Here is a 21,774-nt window from a genome sequence, read left to right as displayed (position 1 = left end):
GGAATTATCCAGACACACTATAAAGAAGAAGGTTTTTTTCTTTCTCTCTTTCTCTCTTTTCCTCCCTCTCTCCATTTCTTTCTTTCTTTCTTTCTTTCTTTCTTTCTTTCTTTCTTTCTTTCTTTCTTTCTTCTTTCTTTCTTTCTTTCTTTCTTTCTTTCTTTCTTTCTTTCTCTCTTTCTCTCTTTCTCTCTTTCTCTCTTTCTCTCTTTCTCTCTTTCTCTCTCTCTCTCTCTCTCTCTCTCTCTCTCTCTCTCTCTTTCTTTCTTTCTCTCTCTCTCTCTCTGTCTCTCTCTCCCTCTCTCCTTCCTTCCTCCCTCCCTCCTTTTTTCTCTCCCTCCTTCCTTCCTCCCTCCCTCCTTTTTTCTCTCCCTCCTTCCTTCCCTCCCTCTCTCCTTTCCTTCCCTCCTCCATCCTTCCCCTCCTTCCTTAGTCAATCTTCATCTTCAGTACTTTTCACTGGTTTCTTTTGGGATAGATGAAATCCCAGTCCAATGAAAGCATTAAATAACAAGAAGACATTAGCGCTCCTGCTGGTATCACTGCTTATGTCAAATAACATTTCATATAACAAAATTCCAGTATGACAAAGGAACTGATATCTTTTCAGAGTCTATTGTATTGAGACCTGACCTTCATTGGGAAGCTAAGAATTTCTGAAAATAAACTAAAGATTTAGATCAGTTTCTCAGCCTAGATATGATCACTAACTAGCTAGTTAGTTGTTTGATTATGGAAATTTTTATTTTTTTTTTTACTTCCCTGAACTTGGAGGGAAGTGCTGTTGTTATTAACATTTTACATATGAGAAACTGAGGCTGAACACTAGTACAGGATCACACAGATAGTAAGCATCTGAGTCAGTATCTGATTTCTTTCACTCTTTAAGTCCTATGCTCTGTTCACTACTATACTACATTAGCGCCTGCTTCTGATTAGGGTCTCTTCTAATTTTTATGTTTTGTAATTTCAGTAGCATTACTATTCCAGGAAGGTTAATGTCTTTCCTCAAATATTTTTCAGAACTTGTTTCTTTATGAATTTGAAACCCAATTAACATTCTTAATGTTGACATTTTTAATTGTAAAGGAATTTTTAAAAATTCTTAAAAAATTTTTTTTTCAAAAGGATAAAAAATTTTAAAAAAAAATTTAATTTTTTTTGGGGGGGGCGGGGTGCTGAGGCATTTGGGGTGAAGTGATTTGCCCAGGATCACATAGCTAGGAAGTGTTAAGTGTATGAGATCAGATTTGAATTCAGGTCCTTCTAACTTCAGGACTGGTGTTCTATCCACTGAGCCACCAAGCTGCCCCTAAACTTAAAAAAAAATTTTTTTTTTTAATGATTTTTTCCTTTCATGTTATTTAGAAAATACATATTTTATCTAGCTTATTCTTTATAGTATATAAAATTATAGAAGGTTAATTGGTGGTTTAAATTTCTGGAAATGTATAGTGGGTTTTTTTAATTGGTGCCTCTTATAAACATCTTTAAATTTGTTACTCAGCTTATGGAGGGCTGACTTACATGTGGCTCTCACTTTGATCAAAATTTTCAATGGTGCCATTGGACTTTATGGCAAATTTAAGCTGTTCGGCCTAGCTTCAAGTGCCTTCACCAGGTCTGTGACTGTCCTCATTCTTAGCTCCTCACCTGCTGTGTAGTCTAGTTAAATCAGGCTTTTCAAAGTCTCTTTAGTTCTCATACTTGTTTCACTGCTTTCCAGCTCTAAAGGCACAAGTCTTTCTTACTTCCAGTATATTTGCCAAATTACTTTCTTTGCCACATTCAAAACTACTGAAATCTCCTCTCCTGTAGGAATCATTCCTGATTGTTCAACCATTTTATTCAAGTTGTTTAATGCAACAGTTTTTAATTCTTCTTCTGAAGTTTGAAGATAGAAAATTCAAAACACAGTAACTCTGTAGCTGGTCTTTTGTCCTGAGAAGATAAAAAGGAGAGGGAGATATATCTTCTGCTTCAGTCTAACAGTGATTACCCTAATCCTAACTTCTGTTACTTACTTTATCCATGTTCTATCCAAATATCAAACCTAGGCACTAAAGGAAATACAAAGATAATTGTAACAATCTCTGGCCAAAAGTTTATACTCTGCTTTGTTTAGTCAGTAAAACCACCAACCATTGGTAAGTACTTATTGTGTGCTAAGCACTGGATTATGTATGGCTTTGAAAGAAGTCATACAGAGTTTTGAAATAGGGCAATTTCATATAGTTACTTTGGAAAGAATCCATTCATACCTCTTTGGCCTTGTATTGTCAAATATAGTTAAAAGTTGAATGTCAAACTTCAGATTGTTTACAGTTGTGCTTTTTATTTTTTATGGACATTATGCCTTAAAAAGGCATTTATGTAGCCATAAATGAAGTTAGACAATTTCCATTCAATCCCATGGTGGTAGCATTAAGTACTGAGAAAAAATAAGAATTTTAGGTTTAGAAAGAACCTTAGAAACTTTTAAGTAGCCCAATAGTTTTCCTTTGGTTTCAGAATCCTTTGCTGAATACCCTCTTAAAGGACTTCTGTGTATTTGAGTTATACTGATTGATATTTATAGTATTAGAAATCAAACTCACCAAGAATGATTATAAAATAGGTTTGACTTCATGGACTTCTGAAAAGGGCTTAGCAACTCGTCAGGGTTTTGGGAATCATATTTTGATAATCACAGATTAGTCTAATTACCTCATTCCACAGATGAAAATGAGGCCTGGAAAAATTAAATTACCCAAGGTCACACAGCTTGTATGTGGAAGAACTGGGATCAAACCTAGATTTCTCTCTCTTTTTTTTAAATTAAAAAAATATACTTTGGTCTTCCTCATTACATGTTAAAATAATTTTTAGCATTTTTTTTTAAAGTTTTGAATTGCAAAGTCTACCCTTCCTTCTCTTGCTCCTTCCTTGAGCAATATAGATTATGCAGGTAAAATACTCCCATATAGTAATTTTATACAAAAAAACACACAAATAAAAGGGGGGGGGGAGAAGTAAAAAAAATACCATGCTTCAATCTCTGTCCTTCATCATGGATCCTTGTATTGTTAAGAATGGCTAATTCATTCACAGTTCATCATATCCTATTGCTACTACTATATATAATGTTTTCCTGATACTGCTCACTTCACTTTGCATCAATTCATGTAAGTCCAGGCTTTTCTGAAATCATCCTGCTTGTCATTTCTTATAGCACAATAGTATTCCATCGTAATCAGTACTTTGTAGAATCCCTATTTGTTGAGGCACTGAATAACCCCAATAAATAGAACTTAAAGAGCTATTTTAGAAACTAAATAAACCAGGACTAACCTATATTGCAAACCTTGTACAGGTAGTAGATGGGGAAGGAACAAGAAGAATACAGTGCTGCAGATAATTTCCCTTTCTACCAAATTTTATGTCTTATTAATTGGTAGAATTTGGGCATCAGAATGAGGGAGAGGAGAAGGAAAGGGGTGAAAGAAAATGGGAGTGTTGAAGAAGATTTGCTGTCATGAAGCTACCTGGTCAAAACTTGTAATTTTCAATGGGAATAGTCATTTTTATCCTTTATGACTCCATTCAAATTTCAGAGCAGCATTATACGTAATATTTATAAATAGGTCTTAAGAATCACATTTTGGGGAAATCTTAATATTAATCTACTGTTGAAAAGTGCATATTCTGCCTTACAATTTCATTTTCATTGTGTTTCTTCATCTTATTTGTGTCCAGAAAACTCTAGAATGGAAAATCTGTGCCACTATTTCCCTAGATTGCCTCTGTTTCTTGGAACTTGAAATACAATAGTCAAATTTTGATCTCCTTCCATTGAATTTGACTTAATGGTGGTAGAACAGATTTTTGTCTTTAGGAGCAAACTCAATAGGAGAAAACCTGGGCTAGGGGCCAGTGAAACGCTTTTCTGTAAAACTGCCATTCTTTCAGTATAGAAAGACTTGAATTTCAGAATTCTTCTCCTCCTCCCCCCTCCCTCTTTATTATTTTAATCAGAGGGGAATCCTAGTTTATCGTATTCAGAAGGACCCAATTCTTCTGACCCAAATGTCTTTAAGAAATGTAATAATTCTGTCGTGGAGAAGTACAGTCTAAGCTGGATTATATTAAATGAATGGCTTTTATGTACTTTTTATAGTCTTTAATTCTTTTGATATCTAAAATTATTTGCATTATCCAAAATAAGGATCTGATATTTTTATGCATGTCATATTAAAGCCTTGAAATGTGATATCTAGCTGAACCCAAACATTTTATGATAGCTATTTAAATACATTGTTTGAAAAGAAATTTACTTTATAAAAGTGATTTCTCCCTAAGAGAATACATGTTCTTAAAAATGAGATTCTCCATTGAGTTTTACTCTTTTTCATCATTTTACAAATAAAAACATAAAATGTGCAAGTTTATAGATAATGTATGTAAATAAGTATATGTGAATACTTATGGATGCATGATCATATTGTTTATGTACTTTCTGTACAGTTACAGATTGAAACTCCTCTGTACCTTTTTGTCATTTGTGATTCTTGCCTATCTTTTTCTATAAATCCTTTATGAAGGAATTGTCCAACAAATTGAGGCCTTCATTGGGTTCTGTTAATAGTTTGGGCACCATCATAACATTTGGTCTCTCTATTCATTAACTTCTTTATCACATGATTGTTGCATCTTCTTTTTTAGTCATATATGACTTTGATGAATTTCTTCTGCCATTTCTCATCCTAGTCATTGTTCATCATAGCCTACTTGCACCTGTCTTGTGTATTTCTATTGCATCTCTGGATTACCTCTATCTGATTCTTCTATGATTGTGGTGTAAGATGATAAACTTCCCTATGGCTTCATGGGAATAATATTGTGCTTTATGAAGACGGAATTCTGTGCTAGCAGGTAGCTCACAAGTGTCATTGAAAGTGCTACACAATAACCAATAGACCATTTTACACAGTAACAGCAATATTGTATGGCAATCAATTATGGATAATTTAGCTATTCTCAGCCATATCATGATCCAAAACAATTCTAAAGGACTTAGCTAAAAAATGCTATCTGTTTCCAAAGAAAGAACTGATGGAGGCTGAATGAGGATAATCGTGTGCCTTATTAAATTTTCCTTTTATTCCCCTTCTTCCCTCTTCCTCTCTCCCTTTTTTCCCTTTTTCCTCTTTCCTTTCCCTCCCTTCCTCTTTCCTTCACTTCCTCTCTCCCTCCTTCCCTTTTCAACTCTCTCCCATTTTTCTCTCTCCTTCCCCTTCCCTTCCCTACCCTCCAATTCCCCTTCCTCCCTCCCTCCTTCCTTCCTAATGGTCTAGAGATGAACAGAATTACAGTCAGGGAAGGAGACTTTTCATAGTTGATCTTTTCCTCAGAATCCTTTCTATACAACAGCTTAGTAGAGTTATGAAAGTTTCAGTGAAAGGAGGAGGAGAAAGGAATCAGGTGCATCTCAGTGGGAGGTGACTGCCTTTTTCCAGCTTGGGGAGGTCAATGTCAACACAGAGCAGGTGTGTCTGCTGCATGAGTTGGGTGCTTTTTGTAACAGAGCTGAGATTCTAAGTACCAGGTTTACAGAAGACCATGTTACCATCAGACTGAAGGTGTTCAGAGACTGGAAAGGGTAATTCAGAACTTAGATTCTAGGATGACTCTTTTTTTTTTTTATTTGGCGGTGGGTGCCTCCATTTACTTACTTTATTTCCCTAGTTTGAAGTTGGAAAGAAAGTGTAATTTTTTATGGAGGCATGCCTCTTAATATTTTCAACAAAAGTGACTAATGTTTTAGTAGATGATGTTAATGTTCTTGTTTAGTGTTCTGCTGAGGTTGGCCAGAATTGGGATACTTTCTTTTTTTCTTATCAGTTGTTTTGGGCATTAAGAGTGATAAATTATGGTGTATATTTCTCTTGATTCTTCTCTTTAGTAGATTTTTTTTTATTATCAGGTGAAAGAGAATTTATAAGTAGCTTTGGCCCTCTTTTCTCCTGGGTTTCAAGATTTTGTATAAGGTACAGGTGTGAAGGTACAAACGTGAATTTTATTCTTTTTTTTTTTTTTTTTTTTGGATGCTCAAAAATTTTGACAAAAGTAGTGAAAAATAGGTAGGTAGATAGAAAGATGATAGATACATAATTGTATAGATGGCAGTGTGTAGTATGATGTGCCTTCTACCAAATTCAGATCCTTTTAAAAATGAGATAATAATGCTACTTTACAGTATACCAAATCAATTTTGTTTTCACTGTACCATTTTAGCTATGTAATTTTATAATAATTTTTAATTACAGAAAGTTTCTCCTCTCTGCTCCCCCTACATTTGTCATAGAAGGAAATTTTCTTTAAGAATTTTAACCAATTATGTAGGTGATTTTTAAAATTACTTTTGAGTCACAGAGAACAGCAGCTGCATTTGTTGACCTGTATTGTCAATTACATGAGTACCATGCTTACAGAGAGCACTGGATTGTGAAGGGATCAGAAGGTGTGCTTTGTCCTATGATACTTGGGAGACTTATTTTACATTTAGTCACAACCCATTGTCTGTGAAGGAACATGTACATTGCAGGCGGATAATAATGTAATGATAATAATTCATAATAATATAAATTAATATTTATGCCTCTTGTTTCTCCCCAGTGCTTTTCTCCAAAGAGCCATGAATCTTTTGAGTAGGTCAGAAACTGTGTTGTCAAGTATTTTACTTGGGTACCTCAGTCACTGCTGAATTGCTACTTGTTAAACAACTTGTCTTTAAAAAAAAAAAAAAAAAAAACCTATAGAATGTGTGAGTAGCTCAACTTTTGGAGTTATGTTGGAAGGTGGGAATGAATAGACCCGGTTTTGGAGTGGGGGGATTGTGTAAGAATGAATTCTTCCCTCTACCATCCTGTATGATAGGCACTTCCCCTCTCCCCAACCATTTCTGTAATTTGGTTCCAAAAGAAAACTCACTTGAATGTTGTATTGATTCATCATGTCCATTCCAAAGCTTGCTGCAAGTTCTAGCAAGGCACAGGTTGTGCAATATGCGTGTGTCTAGTGGGAGATCTGGTGCCACAACCTATCACAATTTGAAGTACAGGCTTTCCTTCAAAATTGCCTGGAGGGGAGGGGAGGGGAGGTGAACGGAGTGGGTTAGAACAGTGCATGGGAAATAGCCAAGTGTTAAACCAGACTGGCTAGCCAAATATGCCTTGTTATTTTCATGAGTAATTAAAAAGGGAGAAGAGATTTTCTGTAAGAATTTAATTTATCTGAAGTTGGGTAACTTGATCACCTTTTTTTTTTTTTTTTTTTCTTCTTTTTTTGGTGCCTTGTAAATGGAGATAAATAAGTGAATAAAAGTGTGTGTGAGAAAGAGGGAGGGAGGGAAGGAGAGAGAGGAAGGAAGAGAAGGATGTAGGTGATAAGTGTGTGAAATAGTGAGAATATATAGAACATTGATTTTACAGGACTTGGAGGAGAGAATTGAAAGCTGGAGTTTCTGGTGAAACAGTGATTGGATTCTTTTTTGAGAGATGGGGCAGGGGCAAGGATAAGGGGAGAGATAAAGGGAAAGAGGAACAGCAAGATATTTTTGGTTGATCTAATTGAGTACATGGCAGTTTTGTGTGTGGGATTTTTCCCTCCTGTCTCTCTTATAGGAACCCAAAGTATAGTATGTCAGTTAAGAATTATTCTTCATGTAAAGAATGAAAATCAGGCAGGGATACCTTCTGTTATATGTAAAAGGATATTAGTATTATGTCTCAAACTCAGACTTTTTTGTCTTTCTTAGTTCTTTTGTGATCTTCTATAGTCATTATCTGCTGAGCTAAAGGTACCATCTTTAGTTACTTGTTGCCTTTGTGATTTTGAGCAAATGATTTTAAATCCTTAATCCCAGTTACAGCCATTTGTAAAATAAGACAAGTTACAAGACTTTAAAAGATTGTTGTAGCCCTTTAAAGATTTTTACAGTATTCTTGCTGTATCTTAACTGAGCTATACTGGACAAAGAGGACATGTAAAACATATTTAACCTTCAAGGGAAGTCAATAAATGTAAATAACACTAAAACTATAATCCAAATATTTTGTGGCATATATATGCACATATCTATATCTATATCTATATAGCTATATCTATATATATAGATAGATATATAGATAGACATATAGATAGATATATATGAGATTCTTAAATGTAGTGGCCTGGTGAGTGGATTAGCTGAGGTGAAGCAGGAATGTGAGCATTTCTGTATTATTCCCTTCTACTTCAATTGATGAAGCAAGGGAAAAAGAGCTGTTACTAGCATGTATAATCAAGGAAAACATATTCTTGCATCAGCCATCCTCCCCCTTACCCTCCCAAAAAATCTCAATCTGTATTGAGTTCATTATTTCTCTATTTGGAGGTAAGCAACATTTTTCATCTGAAGTCCTCTGGAATTGTGATTTGTTAATTATGTTGATCAAGGGTTCCTAAGTCTTTCAAAGTTATTTGTCTTTATAGTACTGTTGTTATATAAATTGTTTTCCTGGTTCTGCACATTTTACTTTGTGTCACTTCAAGTAAGTCTTCCCAGGTTTCTCTGAAACAATCATCTTTATCATTTCTTTATTCCATCACTTTCATATGCTGTAACTTGTTCAACTGTTCCTAAGTGATGGACATCCCCTCAGTTTCCAATTCTTCGTCATTACAGAAAGAGCTGCTATAAATATTTTTGTTCTCTTAGAACCTTTTCCTCTTTCTTCTATTTCTTTGGGGTTTAGATCTAGAGCCCTTTGAAGTCTTTCTGGGTCAAAGGGCTTCTTTCCAGAATGACTGGACAGCTCACAGTGCCATGAACAGCACATTTATCTATCTATTTTTCCATAGCCTCTCCAGCATTTGTCATTTTCTTTCTTTCTTTCTTTCTTTCTTTCTTTCTTTCTTTCTTTCTTTCTTTCTTTCTTTCTTTCTTTCTTTCTTTCTTTCTTTTCTTTCTTTCTTTCTTTCTTTCTTTCTTTCTTTCTTTCTTTCTTTCTTTCTTTCTTTCTTTCTTTCTTTCTTTCTTTCTTTCTTTCTTTCTTTCTTTCTTTCGTAATCTGATGAATGTGAGGTTGTACTTAAGAATTATTTAAATTTGTTGTTCTCTCTTTCTCTCTCTCTCTTTCTCACACACACGTTTATGTGTTATATTCTAATTTCCTTTATTGATTTAGATAGAATTTTGTTCTTGTTTTAGAGATATAACATAGAACCATAGGCTTTTAGAACTCAATATGGTAAGGCAATATATTGGGTGCTAGTATGATTCACAAACAACACAATTTGTCCTCGAGCAGCTTACATTCCACAGAAATGACATTTAGTCTCTGCAGAGCAGCCAGTGATTTAAGATTTAAGTTCTCTTATAATCACAAAAGCTTTGTTTGTCTGGGATCATGGTTATAAGGTATTCTATTAAAATTTTCCACCAAGTACTTTTTATTCAGTATTTGAGTTTCTCTTTATTTGAAATAAACTCATAGATCTTTCGGAGTAGTTATTCACCAATTCCAGAAGCAGCAAAAAACATTTTTTTAGGTTACCATAGATCTCTCCTGTTTGTTAGATGTGGTTTTTAGACTGCATGAGGAAACTTCAGACATTTGAATTTTTTCAGGCCCAAGCAGTTCTGTGTATTTCTGCTTATTCATTATTTGATTTGATTTAAGAGTGCATTGGCCAGTCTTCAAGCCAGACAAGTTGGATATGATATGTTTGGTAAGGGAGGAACATTTGTGAGGTGGGGGTAATCTCAGTGGATCATCGTTCTTTGGGAAGGGCACATGACTATGAAACTTGTCTGCCCTGCCCATCCTGTCTCAGGTCCTGGTTAATAGTGAATATCATAGAGTTAGGTAAATGTTTCACTTGGACCTTTCTCAGTATTGAGGTGAAAGGATGGGTGAGACTATTATATTCTTAGCCATCTCTGGCAATCACAAATTTATCAACATCTGACTTAGAAACATTCAGTCAGCCATCATAGATGGTTGTCCTGGTCCTCTCTAAAGACTCATCACCTTCCTGTCACAACTGCTTTTGGGCCTACTCCCTTCTTGGCCACTGCAGAATCGAGTGAATATTCTCTTTCATTTTTCTCATTCTCATTTCCCCCATTTTCTTGGAAATGGTTAGAGTAGATGACCTTCCTTCCTTCTCTAAATGTATGGTCCCTTAATTACATGACATGGAGATTCTGAGGTTTCATTTTTGCAGAGTCATATTTGAAAACTTGGAATGAAGAAGCACTGAAGAAATAAAAGCAATAGTTTGGCTTTCTTAAGATAATTATCAGCCAGCAGGCACTCACAGCCACTTTGGGGACCCAAGATGTGGTCACTATTTTCTGTTCACTTATGGGGAGGCAGCATGATAGAGTGGATAGCGTGGACTTAGGAAGACTTGCGATTGAATTCTCTTTTAGACAGTTACCAGGTGAGTAATCATGGTAAAGGCAGTTTCTCTTTCTGTTTGTTTATGTACAACAGGACCTTCCTTAAAGGGTGGTTGTGAGGATTAGACAATTACAGACCTAATTTTATGTATTATATTAATGCCAACCATATTATTTAATGTGGTCTGGCAACTAAATAGTGCAGTAGATAAATGATGTCAGGAAGAAATGAGTTCAAATCTGGCTTTAGGAACTTACTGTGTGATCATGGGTAATTTTTTTTTCTCCTCAGCTTTTTCTTCTTTAAAATGAGCTAGAGAAAGAAATGGGAAACCAGTTTAGAATCTTTGCCAAGAAAACTCAAATGGAGTCATAAAGAGTAGAGCATGACTGCAGAACAGTTTTTTATTGATAATGGTTTATTCCAAAAATCAAAATAGCATTTGTAATTGAAAAAATGGAAGTAAAAGAAAGGACATGGAACACAAGGTAAAACACATTATCCAAGCAGCATACTCTCTAAAACACAATTAAGCAAAGAGAACTCAATGAATCAGTATGAAATATTAGAACAATTAAAAGAGTAAAAAATGAAAATATCTGAGGCATCTACTATGAAAAACAATTGGCCACTACAAGATATCTATGAGGGAGAACTTAAGACTCACTGTACTTCTTGAAAACCATATCCAGACAAAAAACCTGGATCATTAAAAATAAGCAAAAAAATAAAAACACTTCACAAATCATTAAGACTAGAGGGCCAAGTTGCATGACAGTTATTACTGCCATTGTCATCATTAATATTATCATAATCTAATCAGGAAAACTAAACTAGCAAATGAGAAATAATTAGAAAACTAGTTCTGGTAAGCTTAGTAATTACAGTGTGAAGCTTAGTAGAGAAAGAAGTATGGGTTATAATAGTCAAAGAACTTTTTGTAGAAGCGGGCATTCAAATGACTATATGAAGAAGAAAGATCTTGGAATGAGTAAGCAGGAGTTGGCATAGCATGTATTGGAGACCATGGGATTTATTGTTGGTTGTCCTAGTTCATTTAAAACTCTTTTAAGTGCTGTGTTTGTTGTTGCTTAGCTATTTTTAGTCATATCTCACTCCTTATGAGTGTGGAACTTTCTTGGCAAAGATACTGGAGTGATTTGATATTTTATTTACTTTTCCAGCTTATTTTACCTATGAAGTTTACAAGGCTAAGTGACTTACTTGCTTAGTGTCTGAGGCTGGATTTGAACTCAAATCTTCCTCACTCCAGATCTGGTACTCTATTTACTATCTGGCTGCCTAATGTGTTTTATAAATAAAGTTAAAATCTCTCCCTGTTTTTTAGATATCAACTTACATGTTATATTTCATTTTTTTACTTGCATTATTTTTCACACTTAAAAATATGGCATATAAAATAATTCTGTTCTAATGTACTGAATTCATGTTTATCCAAACCTTTATGTTAAGGATTTTACTAGGCAGTATTTGAGATACAAGGAAAGCAGTAGGTACAGTCCCTGCTTTCTAGCAACTTAAAATGTAAAACATAACAGAATCTTTTAGAATCCTAGAGAATAATTGAAAGGCAGTTTATATGCATTTGTACAACAGTGTATGGTCTGGTAAGTTTGTGTTGATCTTCAGTGTACAAAGGAGCATTGGTCCAGAAGATTTTGAACCAAATGATATCATATTAAAAACTCTGATGGATAGATATTTTTCTCTTTTCTTTAACCACTTCCTTATTATTATTCTTCTATCATGATATTTTTAAAATGGAATTTTAAAAAAATTAAAATTTAATATCTAAGAAAAAATATTAGAATTTTCTGAAGTTCTAAATTATAGAATGCTTATCTGCTCATTATTTAAATATTTTCTATTCTTAATCCCTGAAAATGATCAATTTGCAATAAACAGTCCTTCCTTGAAGATTTATTAAACTTTATTTGAACAAGTGAATTCCCTACTTGATTTTTTGCTTTTATTGTTTTTGTGTGTTGATGATTCATTTTATCTTATTCATCCTTCCCTCCCTGTGCCTGTCCCCTCCACCCCCAACCCCACAAAAATAACCCCAAAAAGAATCAATCCCAATAAATCAACCAATCACCACTACCGCCATAACAGAGATTAGTTTGGAGAGCAAATTTCCTGGTTTAGAAGACTTTTTGTGAGATATTCCTTTGAGAATAGTTTATGCCTTGTTACAGAGAAATGGATACATTATATCTAAATTACATAGATCTACAGTATCTTTTAGATGCTTTCAAACAGCTATTTTTATTATCTTCTTATCTGTCTTTTTCCTTCCCTATGGAGTGATTTATTACTTTATTTCCCCTTCCCCCCAATAAGTAGCATTCTTCCCATTTAACAAAACACATTTTGTGAGACCTACTTTGGTAAAATATCTTTGCATGAGAAATCTTTCTGTTGATAGTGAAGAATTCCGTGTATGTTTAAATCTCAAAACAGCCAAGCATATTATGCCTCCTTCTAAGTCTTTTTGGTCTTTTTTGTTCAGCCACGATTACAAGTTCATCTGAGAATGATGACCGGAGTGGCTCCAGTTTGGAATGGAGTAAAGATGGAAGCTTAAGAATTGGAGTCCAGCAAGGAATTCTCCATGATCGGAGGACAGATAATTGTTCCCCGGTGGCAGAAGAGGAGACAACTGGATCAACAGAGAGTCTGTCCAAAGCAGATGTATCTGTTGGAGATGGTCCTGTTCCATACACACAGAACTCCAGCTCCCTAATCATGCCTCGGCCTAATTCAGTTGCAGGTAAGGTTTCCAAAACAAGGATATTTTTCTTTTTATGAGAGGAGATGAAGGGTAATAATACCTTGGACTTGGAAGATTTCATGTTTTTTTGCCTGGTTCTTAATTTAATTTTGATGTATATGACATTTTAGAAAGTCATTCTACCTTTGTGGTAAAATACTTATCTATTAATGAGGGAGTTGGATTGGATGTTTCCTAAGATCGCCTTCCATATTTCACATTTAATGGTTTTAAGTGGATATAATTTGATAAGATATAATAGAGGGATATTGAGGCAAGAATATTCCCTTCACAAATCAATACTTAGTATTTTTACTGTAAAGGTGGTGAGCAGCAAGGATAATCTGAGATTGAGTGTGTGTAGTGCTATTTTGTGTAATGTAAGAGGTAAAAGAGGACCTGAGTTCAAATCCTACTTCTTACATTTACTACCTTGATGATCTAAGTTGTCCTTTAATTTCTCCAAGCTCAGTTTTTTTACCTGTAAAATGAGGAAGCTGGACACAGTGGACTGTTGAGATTCCTTCTATCTCTAGTTTGATGATCCTATGATTGATAATAAATAGTCATTTTCTTGGGTTTTTACTACCCTTTGCTGCTAGCACCAAATCTAATTTTTTAGCTGAAGAGAATCACACAACATACTGTAAAAATCCAAAAGGGTTTTTGGTCATCCAGTCTAACCATCTAATTTAATTTAATACATAAGGTAACGATAAATCTATTGTTTTCAGCCAAAGAGAATTACATTACTAGAGACTATAAAAACACACAATGATTTTTGGTTATCTAGTCTAATCAACTAATTTAGTATTTGAGGTAACAGAGAGCTAAAGAGGTGATATGCTTTCACCTAACTGATAAGTGTGAGCGGAAGGACCTAAATCAAATCCTCACTTTATTTCTTCATAATTTTGTGTGGATGAACTTAGATTTCTAGACAAGACAACTACAGTCAACCATCAACATTGAAAATTCAATTCCAACTTCAGGAATAAGAACTTACTAACTGACAAAAATTGCTGGGAAAATGGAAAATAATATGTCAAAAACTTGACACAGACTTACATCTCATGCCCATACCAAAAGAATGACAAAATGGATACATGATTCGGGCATAAAGGATGATTCCATAAACAAATAAGGAGAGCAAGGGGATAATTTAACTATCAGATCTTTGGAGAAGGGAGGAATTTATGACCAAAGAAGAACCAGAGAACATTATGAAAGGCAAAATGGACAACTTTTGATAACATTAAATTAAAAAGCTTTTGCACAAAGCTTAACAGAACCAAGATTAAAAGGAAAGTACAAAGCTGGGAAAAAATCTTTACAGCCAGTGTTTCTGATAAGAGTTTTGTTTCTAAAATATATAAAGAACTGTGTGAAATTTATAAAAATACAAGTCATTCCCTAATTGATAAATGGTCAAAGAATATAAACAATTTTCAGATAATGAAATTAAAACCATCTATAATTATATGAAAAAATGTTCTGAATCACTGTTGATTAGAGAATGATAATTAAAAGAACTTTTAGATACCATCTCACACCTCTCAGATTGACTAAGATGACAGGAAAAGATAATGATAAATGTTGGAAGAGATGTGGGAAAACTGAGATGCTAATGCATTGTTGGTGGGATTGTGAAATAATCCAACCATTCTGGAGAGCGATTTGGAATTATATCCAAAAGACTATAAAACAACCAATTTGACTTACCAGTGCCATTGCTATATCTCAAGGAAATCCTAAAGGAGGGAAAAGAACCCACATTTGTAGCAGCTCTTTTTACGGTAGCAAAGAATTGAAAAATGAGTAGATGCCCATAAGTTGGGTAATGGCTGAACAAGTTGTGGTATATGAAGATAATGGAACAATATTTTTCTATAAAAAATTATGAATAAGCTGATTTTAGAAAGGCCTGAAAAGATTTACATGAACTGATGCTGAGCAAAACAAGCAGAACCAGGAATACATTGTACACAGTAACAGCAAGAATGTGCAGTGATCAACTGTGAAAGACTTGATTCTTCTTAGTGATTCAATGATCCAAAGCAACACCAATAGACTTTAGACAGAAAATGCCATCTGCATCCAGAAAAAGAACTAAGGAGACTGAATGTAAATCAATACATACTATGTTCACTTCTTTTTTCTGTTTTTTTTTCTCCCATTTTGTTCTGATTTTTCTCTCCCAATATGATTTGTAATGTGCATTGAAAATAAATTAATTTACTAGAAAAATATTAAAAATTAGTCATTAGAAATTAAAAACTATTATTTTTCTCAGTAGTGTTTTGTTCCAATTACATGTAAAAATGGTTTTCAGCATTCGTTTTTGTAAGATTTGGAGTTTTAAATTTTCTCTCTCTCCCCTCCCCAAGATAGCAAGCAAGCTGATGTAGTTTAAACATGTACAGTTGTTTTAAACATATTTCCATATTAGACATATTATGACAGAAAAATCAGAACAAAGTGGAAAAAACCATGAGAGAAAAAATAAATAGAAAAAGTGAAAATAGTGCATTTCAATCTGCATTCAGTCTAAATAGTTCTGCCTCTGTATGTGGTTGGCATTTTACATCTCAAGTTTTTGGAATTGTCTTGGATCACCACATTGCAGAGAAGAGCTAAGTCTATCATAGTTGATCATCACATAACTTCGCTGGTACTGTGTAATATTCTTTGTTTGGTTTTCTTGGAATCTCTGGAAGCAGCTTTCGTTTCAGTTCAGTAATCACCACAAGAGTAGCCAGGTGCAAATCCTTTATTGTCTCCTTGCCTGGGGCTGGGCAGCTTTCTTAGAGGCCTTCTGGAGTCTTCGTTTCATTGGAGAAAATGCAGGAGGAGAGCCTGCCACCAAGGTGGGATGGGATGGATGAATCTGAGTCCAAGGGCTTCTGCTTCAGCTTCTAGTCTTTTTGTCTTCTCTAGCTCTCTGTGAGCCTCTAGTCTGTTTGTCTTCTCTAGCTCTCTGTGAATGAACTTGGCTGAGGCTCCTGGCTTATATGCTCTACACTGAGTATAAACCAATCATTATATCACTAGGAAACTATTATTTGTTGTAACATTAAATCAATCATACTGAACTTAGAGAACTATTAATCACCATGCTAAACTAAATAACCATTGTCTCATCAAGTCCACTGATTAGCACCTTGTAAGAATCCTTGCTTCAAGTTCAGAGTTCTGGCCCATAACAGTACTGTGTAAAACATTTTCTTGATTCTGCTCACTTCACTCAGCATTAGTTTATATAAGTCTTTCCAGGCTTTTCTGAAATCAACCTGTTCATCATTTCTTGTAGAACAATAATATTCCACTAGAAATGAAAAACTTTCTAATTGGAACATATAACTTAAGCCTTTTAAAATTAATTTATTTTAATTGTATTTAATTTTTCCCAATTACATATAAAGATAGTGTTCAACATTCTCTTTTATAAGACTTTGAGCTCTATATTTTTCCCTTCCTCCCTCATCTCTCCCCCTCCCCAAGATGGCAAGCAATATTATACAACTTATACATGAATAATCACATTAAACATATTTCTACATTACTCATGTTGTGAAAGAAGAATCTGAACAAAAGGGAAAAGCCATGAGAAAAGAAACAAAAAAAATGCTTCAATTTGCATTCAGACTCCAAAGTACTTTTTCTATATGTGGATAGCATTTTCTATCATGGTAGTCCTTTCTTTAAACAGATGTATTGACAAGAGGATAGCTTGGAATTGGGTAGAAAAGTAAGAAAAATTGTTTTTAACTATTAATATTCCCCAGCCAGCGGGTGAAAAAAGTAGAGAAATAAGATTGTATATCTTAGTGTTGGGAGAAAAAATCCTATATTTGGGGCATTATTTGTAACTTAATATGATGAATTTTTACATTTTGTGCTCTTATGTTTGTGTAGTTAATAAAGGAATCTACTAAGATTTAATTTTATTACTTATAGTTGATGTTTTTTTTTTGAATTAGCTAATAAAGTGAAGGGAGAATTGGTAGATGGGACACTGGGTTTGGAATCAGGAAGACCTGGTTAAAGGCTTGCCTCTGACATAGTAGCAATGGAACCACAAGCAAGTGACTTAACTAACCTTTCAGAGGTTAATGCAGTTAGAGCAGTTGATGCTCTGCAAATGTGAAAGATTTTTTGAAGGTTTATTGATGCCTTTTATATAATACTCATTTGAAGGTATATCTCACCTGGAGTTTCCTTCCCTTATAACAAAAGATGTTTTTAAAGATTAAAGAAACTAGCTAACATTAACATTGCATGACAGTATGTACACCACACCCGCCCCCAATATCTTTTCAGCAGAAAGAGATTCATTAAGTTACCCCTTCTGCCAAGTTTTGTCATTATAAGTATAACACATTCAGTTTTGTTCTCTTGTTCTTTCTGTTTACACTGGTGCAGTCTTTGTGAAAGTTGTTTTTCTAGTTCTACTTGCTTCATGAAGTATAACGAAGTATCAAGTACCAAAAAATTCCCTAAAAGACTATAAAATGTGAAACTACTATCATAGGATTTAATGATATTGTTCAGAGCAGAATGATATAGGGGATGATATAGTTGCACTTAGGAGGGCCTGGGTTTGAGTTTGAATGTGAGACTCTGGGCAAGTCATTTAAATTCTTAATATCCTAGAAAACTCTTAAAATTGCAGTTTATAAAGCATCTGATAATCCATAGAGAAGTTCATTCACCAAAAGTTCTCCACTCAAAGATGTTATAGATCAGGAACACAAAAGAAAATAAAAATAACAGCAAAACTTCTGCCATCAATCCATGTTTCATAATGGTAGCCTAGATCTGTGGCAGATATTTGTTGTTATCAGTGGTGGTGGTGGGTATGTTCTATGTTCTTACTCTATGGGAACAGATAAAGAGCCATAATAAAATATCTTCTAAAATGTCTTCTTTAAATCACTTCCAATGGGCAGATAATGGCTCCTTTCTGGAAAAGATTCTCATCCCATCTCAAGTTAGTAGTGCTAGGGAAAAACACTGGAGAGCATATTGAGTACTGAGTCATGATTATTCCGTGGTGCTTTCATTTTTTCCCATTAACTGGTTTTCAGGGTTTCCATTGATTGACTGGTTCATTTGCGTTATTGTAGAATTTCATCTCTGTTAAATCCAGCAGAAGGCAAAGTTATGTTCAACTTAAGCTGTTTTTAAAACTGAAAATCCATTAGGATGTTAATTTTGAGACAGAAAAAAAAAAGCCCTATTTGGGGACTGTTTTCTGCTTGGTGTTTTCCTCTCCAGTCCCCTGCCATCTGAATCGATGATGCATGTGAGCCAAGATTTTCCAGTACACTGCTGTGATTATAGAGCTTAGCTTCCCAGTTTTCCGCTATGCTTGTTCATTAGCCTCATCACATTCACTCTTGACTTAGACCTCCTGTGGCATGAAGACTAAGCCAGGGACTAAGCAGGGGCAAATTAGCCTAATGGATTTGTACATTTTTTCCTAGTTTACATCACTGAAAAACTAAAAACATATCCTGAGTTTAGGAAGGAGGGAAAGCGAGTACTATAATTTTCTGTGTTTATTAATGGGTTAGAAGTATAATACAGTGATGTGTATCTATGGTAAACTAAACGTTGTGTAATAAGGAACCATGGGACCTGCTGGGTATCATATTGAGAGAGTAAGTTAGTTAGAAACCATAACATGACATCAGCAACTTATGGCATGTGTCCCAAAGTTGGAACTGGTTCTCAGGAGGAATGATTTAGTAAAATGGGCACTAGATTAAGAGTTAGAAAATTTGGTTCTGAAGTTGCATGGTTGCTCTTTACAGGTGATTATAAATTTCCTACCTTTTCTAGGCCTCTGTTTCCTGGTCTGTTGAAAATAATAAAGGGGAAGGTTATAGAATTGGACTAGTTGATTCTCAGGGCTGGGGATGGAATGCTTGGCCTGGATTCAGGAAGACTCATCTAGCTGAGTTCAAATCTGGCTTCAGACACTTATTAGGTGTGCAACCCTAGGCAAGTCATTTAATTCTGTCAGCCTCAGTTTCCTTATCTGTAAAATGAGCTGAAAAAAGGAAACAGTAAAACAGTCCATTTTTTTTTTTTTGCCAAGAAAACTCCCAAATGAGGTCATTGGTAGGCAGATACAACTGAACAGCAACCACAAATTTGATCCTCAGTGCTCTTTTTTGGCTCTGTGATTCTCCCTGCTATAACCATAGCCATGGGTAAAACTAACAAGTAAGTGAAGTTTGTCTTGTGCCTTTCTTGCCTGCTTTTTTGTTTCTGTCTCTGCTCATCATTCATAGATGGCTCCTTGTTCCCTCTTGCCTACCCACTCTGTCCAAAATTCCACATGGGTGGCTTAATCAAGCCTGCTTTGCTCAGAAATGCCCCATATCAGGAGACCTTTCCATCATCCCTCCAGTCAAAACTACTCTTCCTTCCATGGCCTTTGTTCTTATTTGGGTGTTTGTAGAAATGCAAACTTTTGGTCCTGATTCGAAAACTTGTGTTTGAATGAGTGACCAATTGGGAGAGACACTTTAAATTAAATGTGTCTAAAACTGTCATTATTTCTCCCCTTAAATGAGTTCTTTTTCCTGATTCATAGGTCCTTCATGCAGCTGTTCTTTTTCTTCTCCCATGATGGAAACTTGGAAGTCATTTTGCAGTTTAGTTCAATAGATTCAGTTAAGTAAAGGATACATACATTGGGGATATGAAGATAAAAAACCCAAAAACTCAATAAGCCCTCCCAAAGAATATACAGTGTCTTCCTCCACATCCGGTCAGTCGCGGTGTTCTTTTGCACCTGTTTCCAGTGTTTCTCAGATTTGCTTCCTCTTCTCCATTCCCATGGCCATTTCCCTAATTTAAACCCTCATAACCTCTTACCTAATCTGTAGCAATTGTCTCCTTACAAGTCTTTACACCTCTGATTTCTGTTTTATTCCTTTCTAAAAAACAAAAAGAAAAACAAAAAAACTGGTGCCAGGTGATGTTTTTGTCCCAAATCCTTATATCACTCATTCATTCCCATTACAGAAAATCCATTCTCCTTAACTTGTTGTGCAAGCTACCTTCCTTTCTACATTTACCTTCTTCCCAGACTTATCTCATTACTCTTCACATTTTCTTTGCTCCAAACCATTTGCAATTATCTACTCCTCAGATCCATTTGTCTGTGCCCATCCTCATATCTAAGATGTTTCCTATCGAAAGACTTAGTTCAAATGCTAATCTCCTCTAATAATTTCACCTCCAACTGTGGTGTACTTTTCCTCTGGAAAGGAGGAGAAAGATAGGAGTCAGGAGAACAGTGCTTTCTAACTCTACCTCTTAATTTACTATTTAAGGGACTAAATATGTCACTTCACTTTTCTGAATTTGCCCATTTGTGAAACGGAGATATCTGTAAATATTTTCTAAATATTAAGGTGCTGAATGAATGTGAGATGTTTATTTCTTCCCCATCTCTTATATTTTTATATTCTAATTAGTTCCTCTTTGTTTTATCATCTCTACTCATTGAGAAGTTTCTTGAATGCAAGGACCATGTTTTCTTTATCATTCTATTTTCCCAATGCCTCATTGGACATAATAGATGCTTAATAAATATTAAATGAATGGACTTCTTTTTCCCAGGATTTTTTGCATTTGAGGAGACGAACCCAAGTGAATATCTACTCTGAATGATATTTTATATGGAAAAGTACTTACTGATTTTGATTCTCATCCCTCTTTCTCCCTTTCCAGGCTGTTAATCTGCCTCTGCCCAGTCCTTCTCCTCTCCCCCAACTCTGTGTCTGCCAAAGAAACAGCAAGTTAGCATCTCCTTCAGAACAGTCACCTGTTATTACTGTGATCTGATGCTGCAAATTAAATCTTGTTATGGTGATAAAGTCATTTGGATATTACAACAGTATTTAAACTAGTTTACTTTATTACAAAGCATCTTGAATAAGTTTGTTAGGATTTGGAGTGATTTTTATTTATTAGAGATTTTTGTTCCAAAAATATTTGGTATATCAGGAGAACTATCTTTGAATTTGGCTAAATGAAATGTTCTTTGAGCTGCATTTTTATGTGTATGTACCTGTACAACACACATTTCTTTCATTTTTTATAGATTTTATTATATCACATGTTACACATATCATTAATGTATTTATTTATCATATCATTTTATATTCCAAAGCTTAGCAGAATGTCTACCACATAGTAGATTCCTAATAAATGCTAGCTGACTGACTACTGTTTGACTTTCAAAATGTTGGACTTTTATATATTGTTGATATCACAGCCTCTTACTCCCCCACCCCCTAATAATTCAGAATTCTGCATAATGGGATTCTTTTGTATTTCACCACTTCTTTGTTGTCTTAAAATATTCTTAAGTGGGTCATAGAAGACTGAATTTAATTTTCCAGGAAACCCACAAACTCAAATAATTACCATCCACTTTCTTGAAATTTGAACTAGTAATTGTACTGGAGACTATTGGCATTTGCCCTTGATGGCAGGGTTGATCCACTCACTACTTAAGGTTTCAGTTTGCTT

General features: G+C 34.7%; 1 protein-coding gene across 1 annotated transcript in view; it reads left to right on the top strand.

The window, feature by feature from the left end:
• TANC1 (tetratricopeptide repeat, ankyrin repeat and coiled-coil containing 1) overlaps positions 1–21,774 on the top strand; it is a 253,610-nt gene that overhangs the window by 157,008 nt on the left and 74,828 nt on the right. The window contains exon 7 of the mRNA XM_051986328.1: positions 12,961–13,221. Coding sequence (XP_051842288.1) covers positions 12,961–13,221 — 261 coding nt within the window. The remainder of the gene's footprint in view (positions 1–12,960; positions 13,222–21,774) is intronic.

Source organism: Antechinus flavipes, chromosome 3 (genome assembly GCF_016432865.1).
Source record: "Antechinus flavipes isolate AdamAnt ecotype Samford, QLD, Australia chromosome 3, AdamAnt_v2, whole genome shotgun sequence".
Classification (NCBI taxonomy): Eukaryota; Metazoa; Chordata; class Mammalia; order Dasyuromorphia; family Dasyuridae; genus Antechinus; species Antechinus flavipes.
This window is presented reverse-complemented; position numbering and strand designations above follow the sequence as displayed.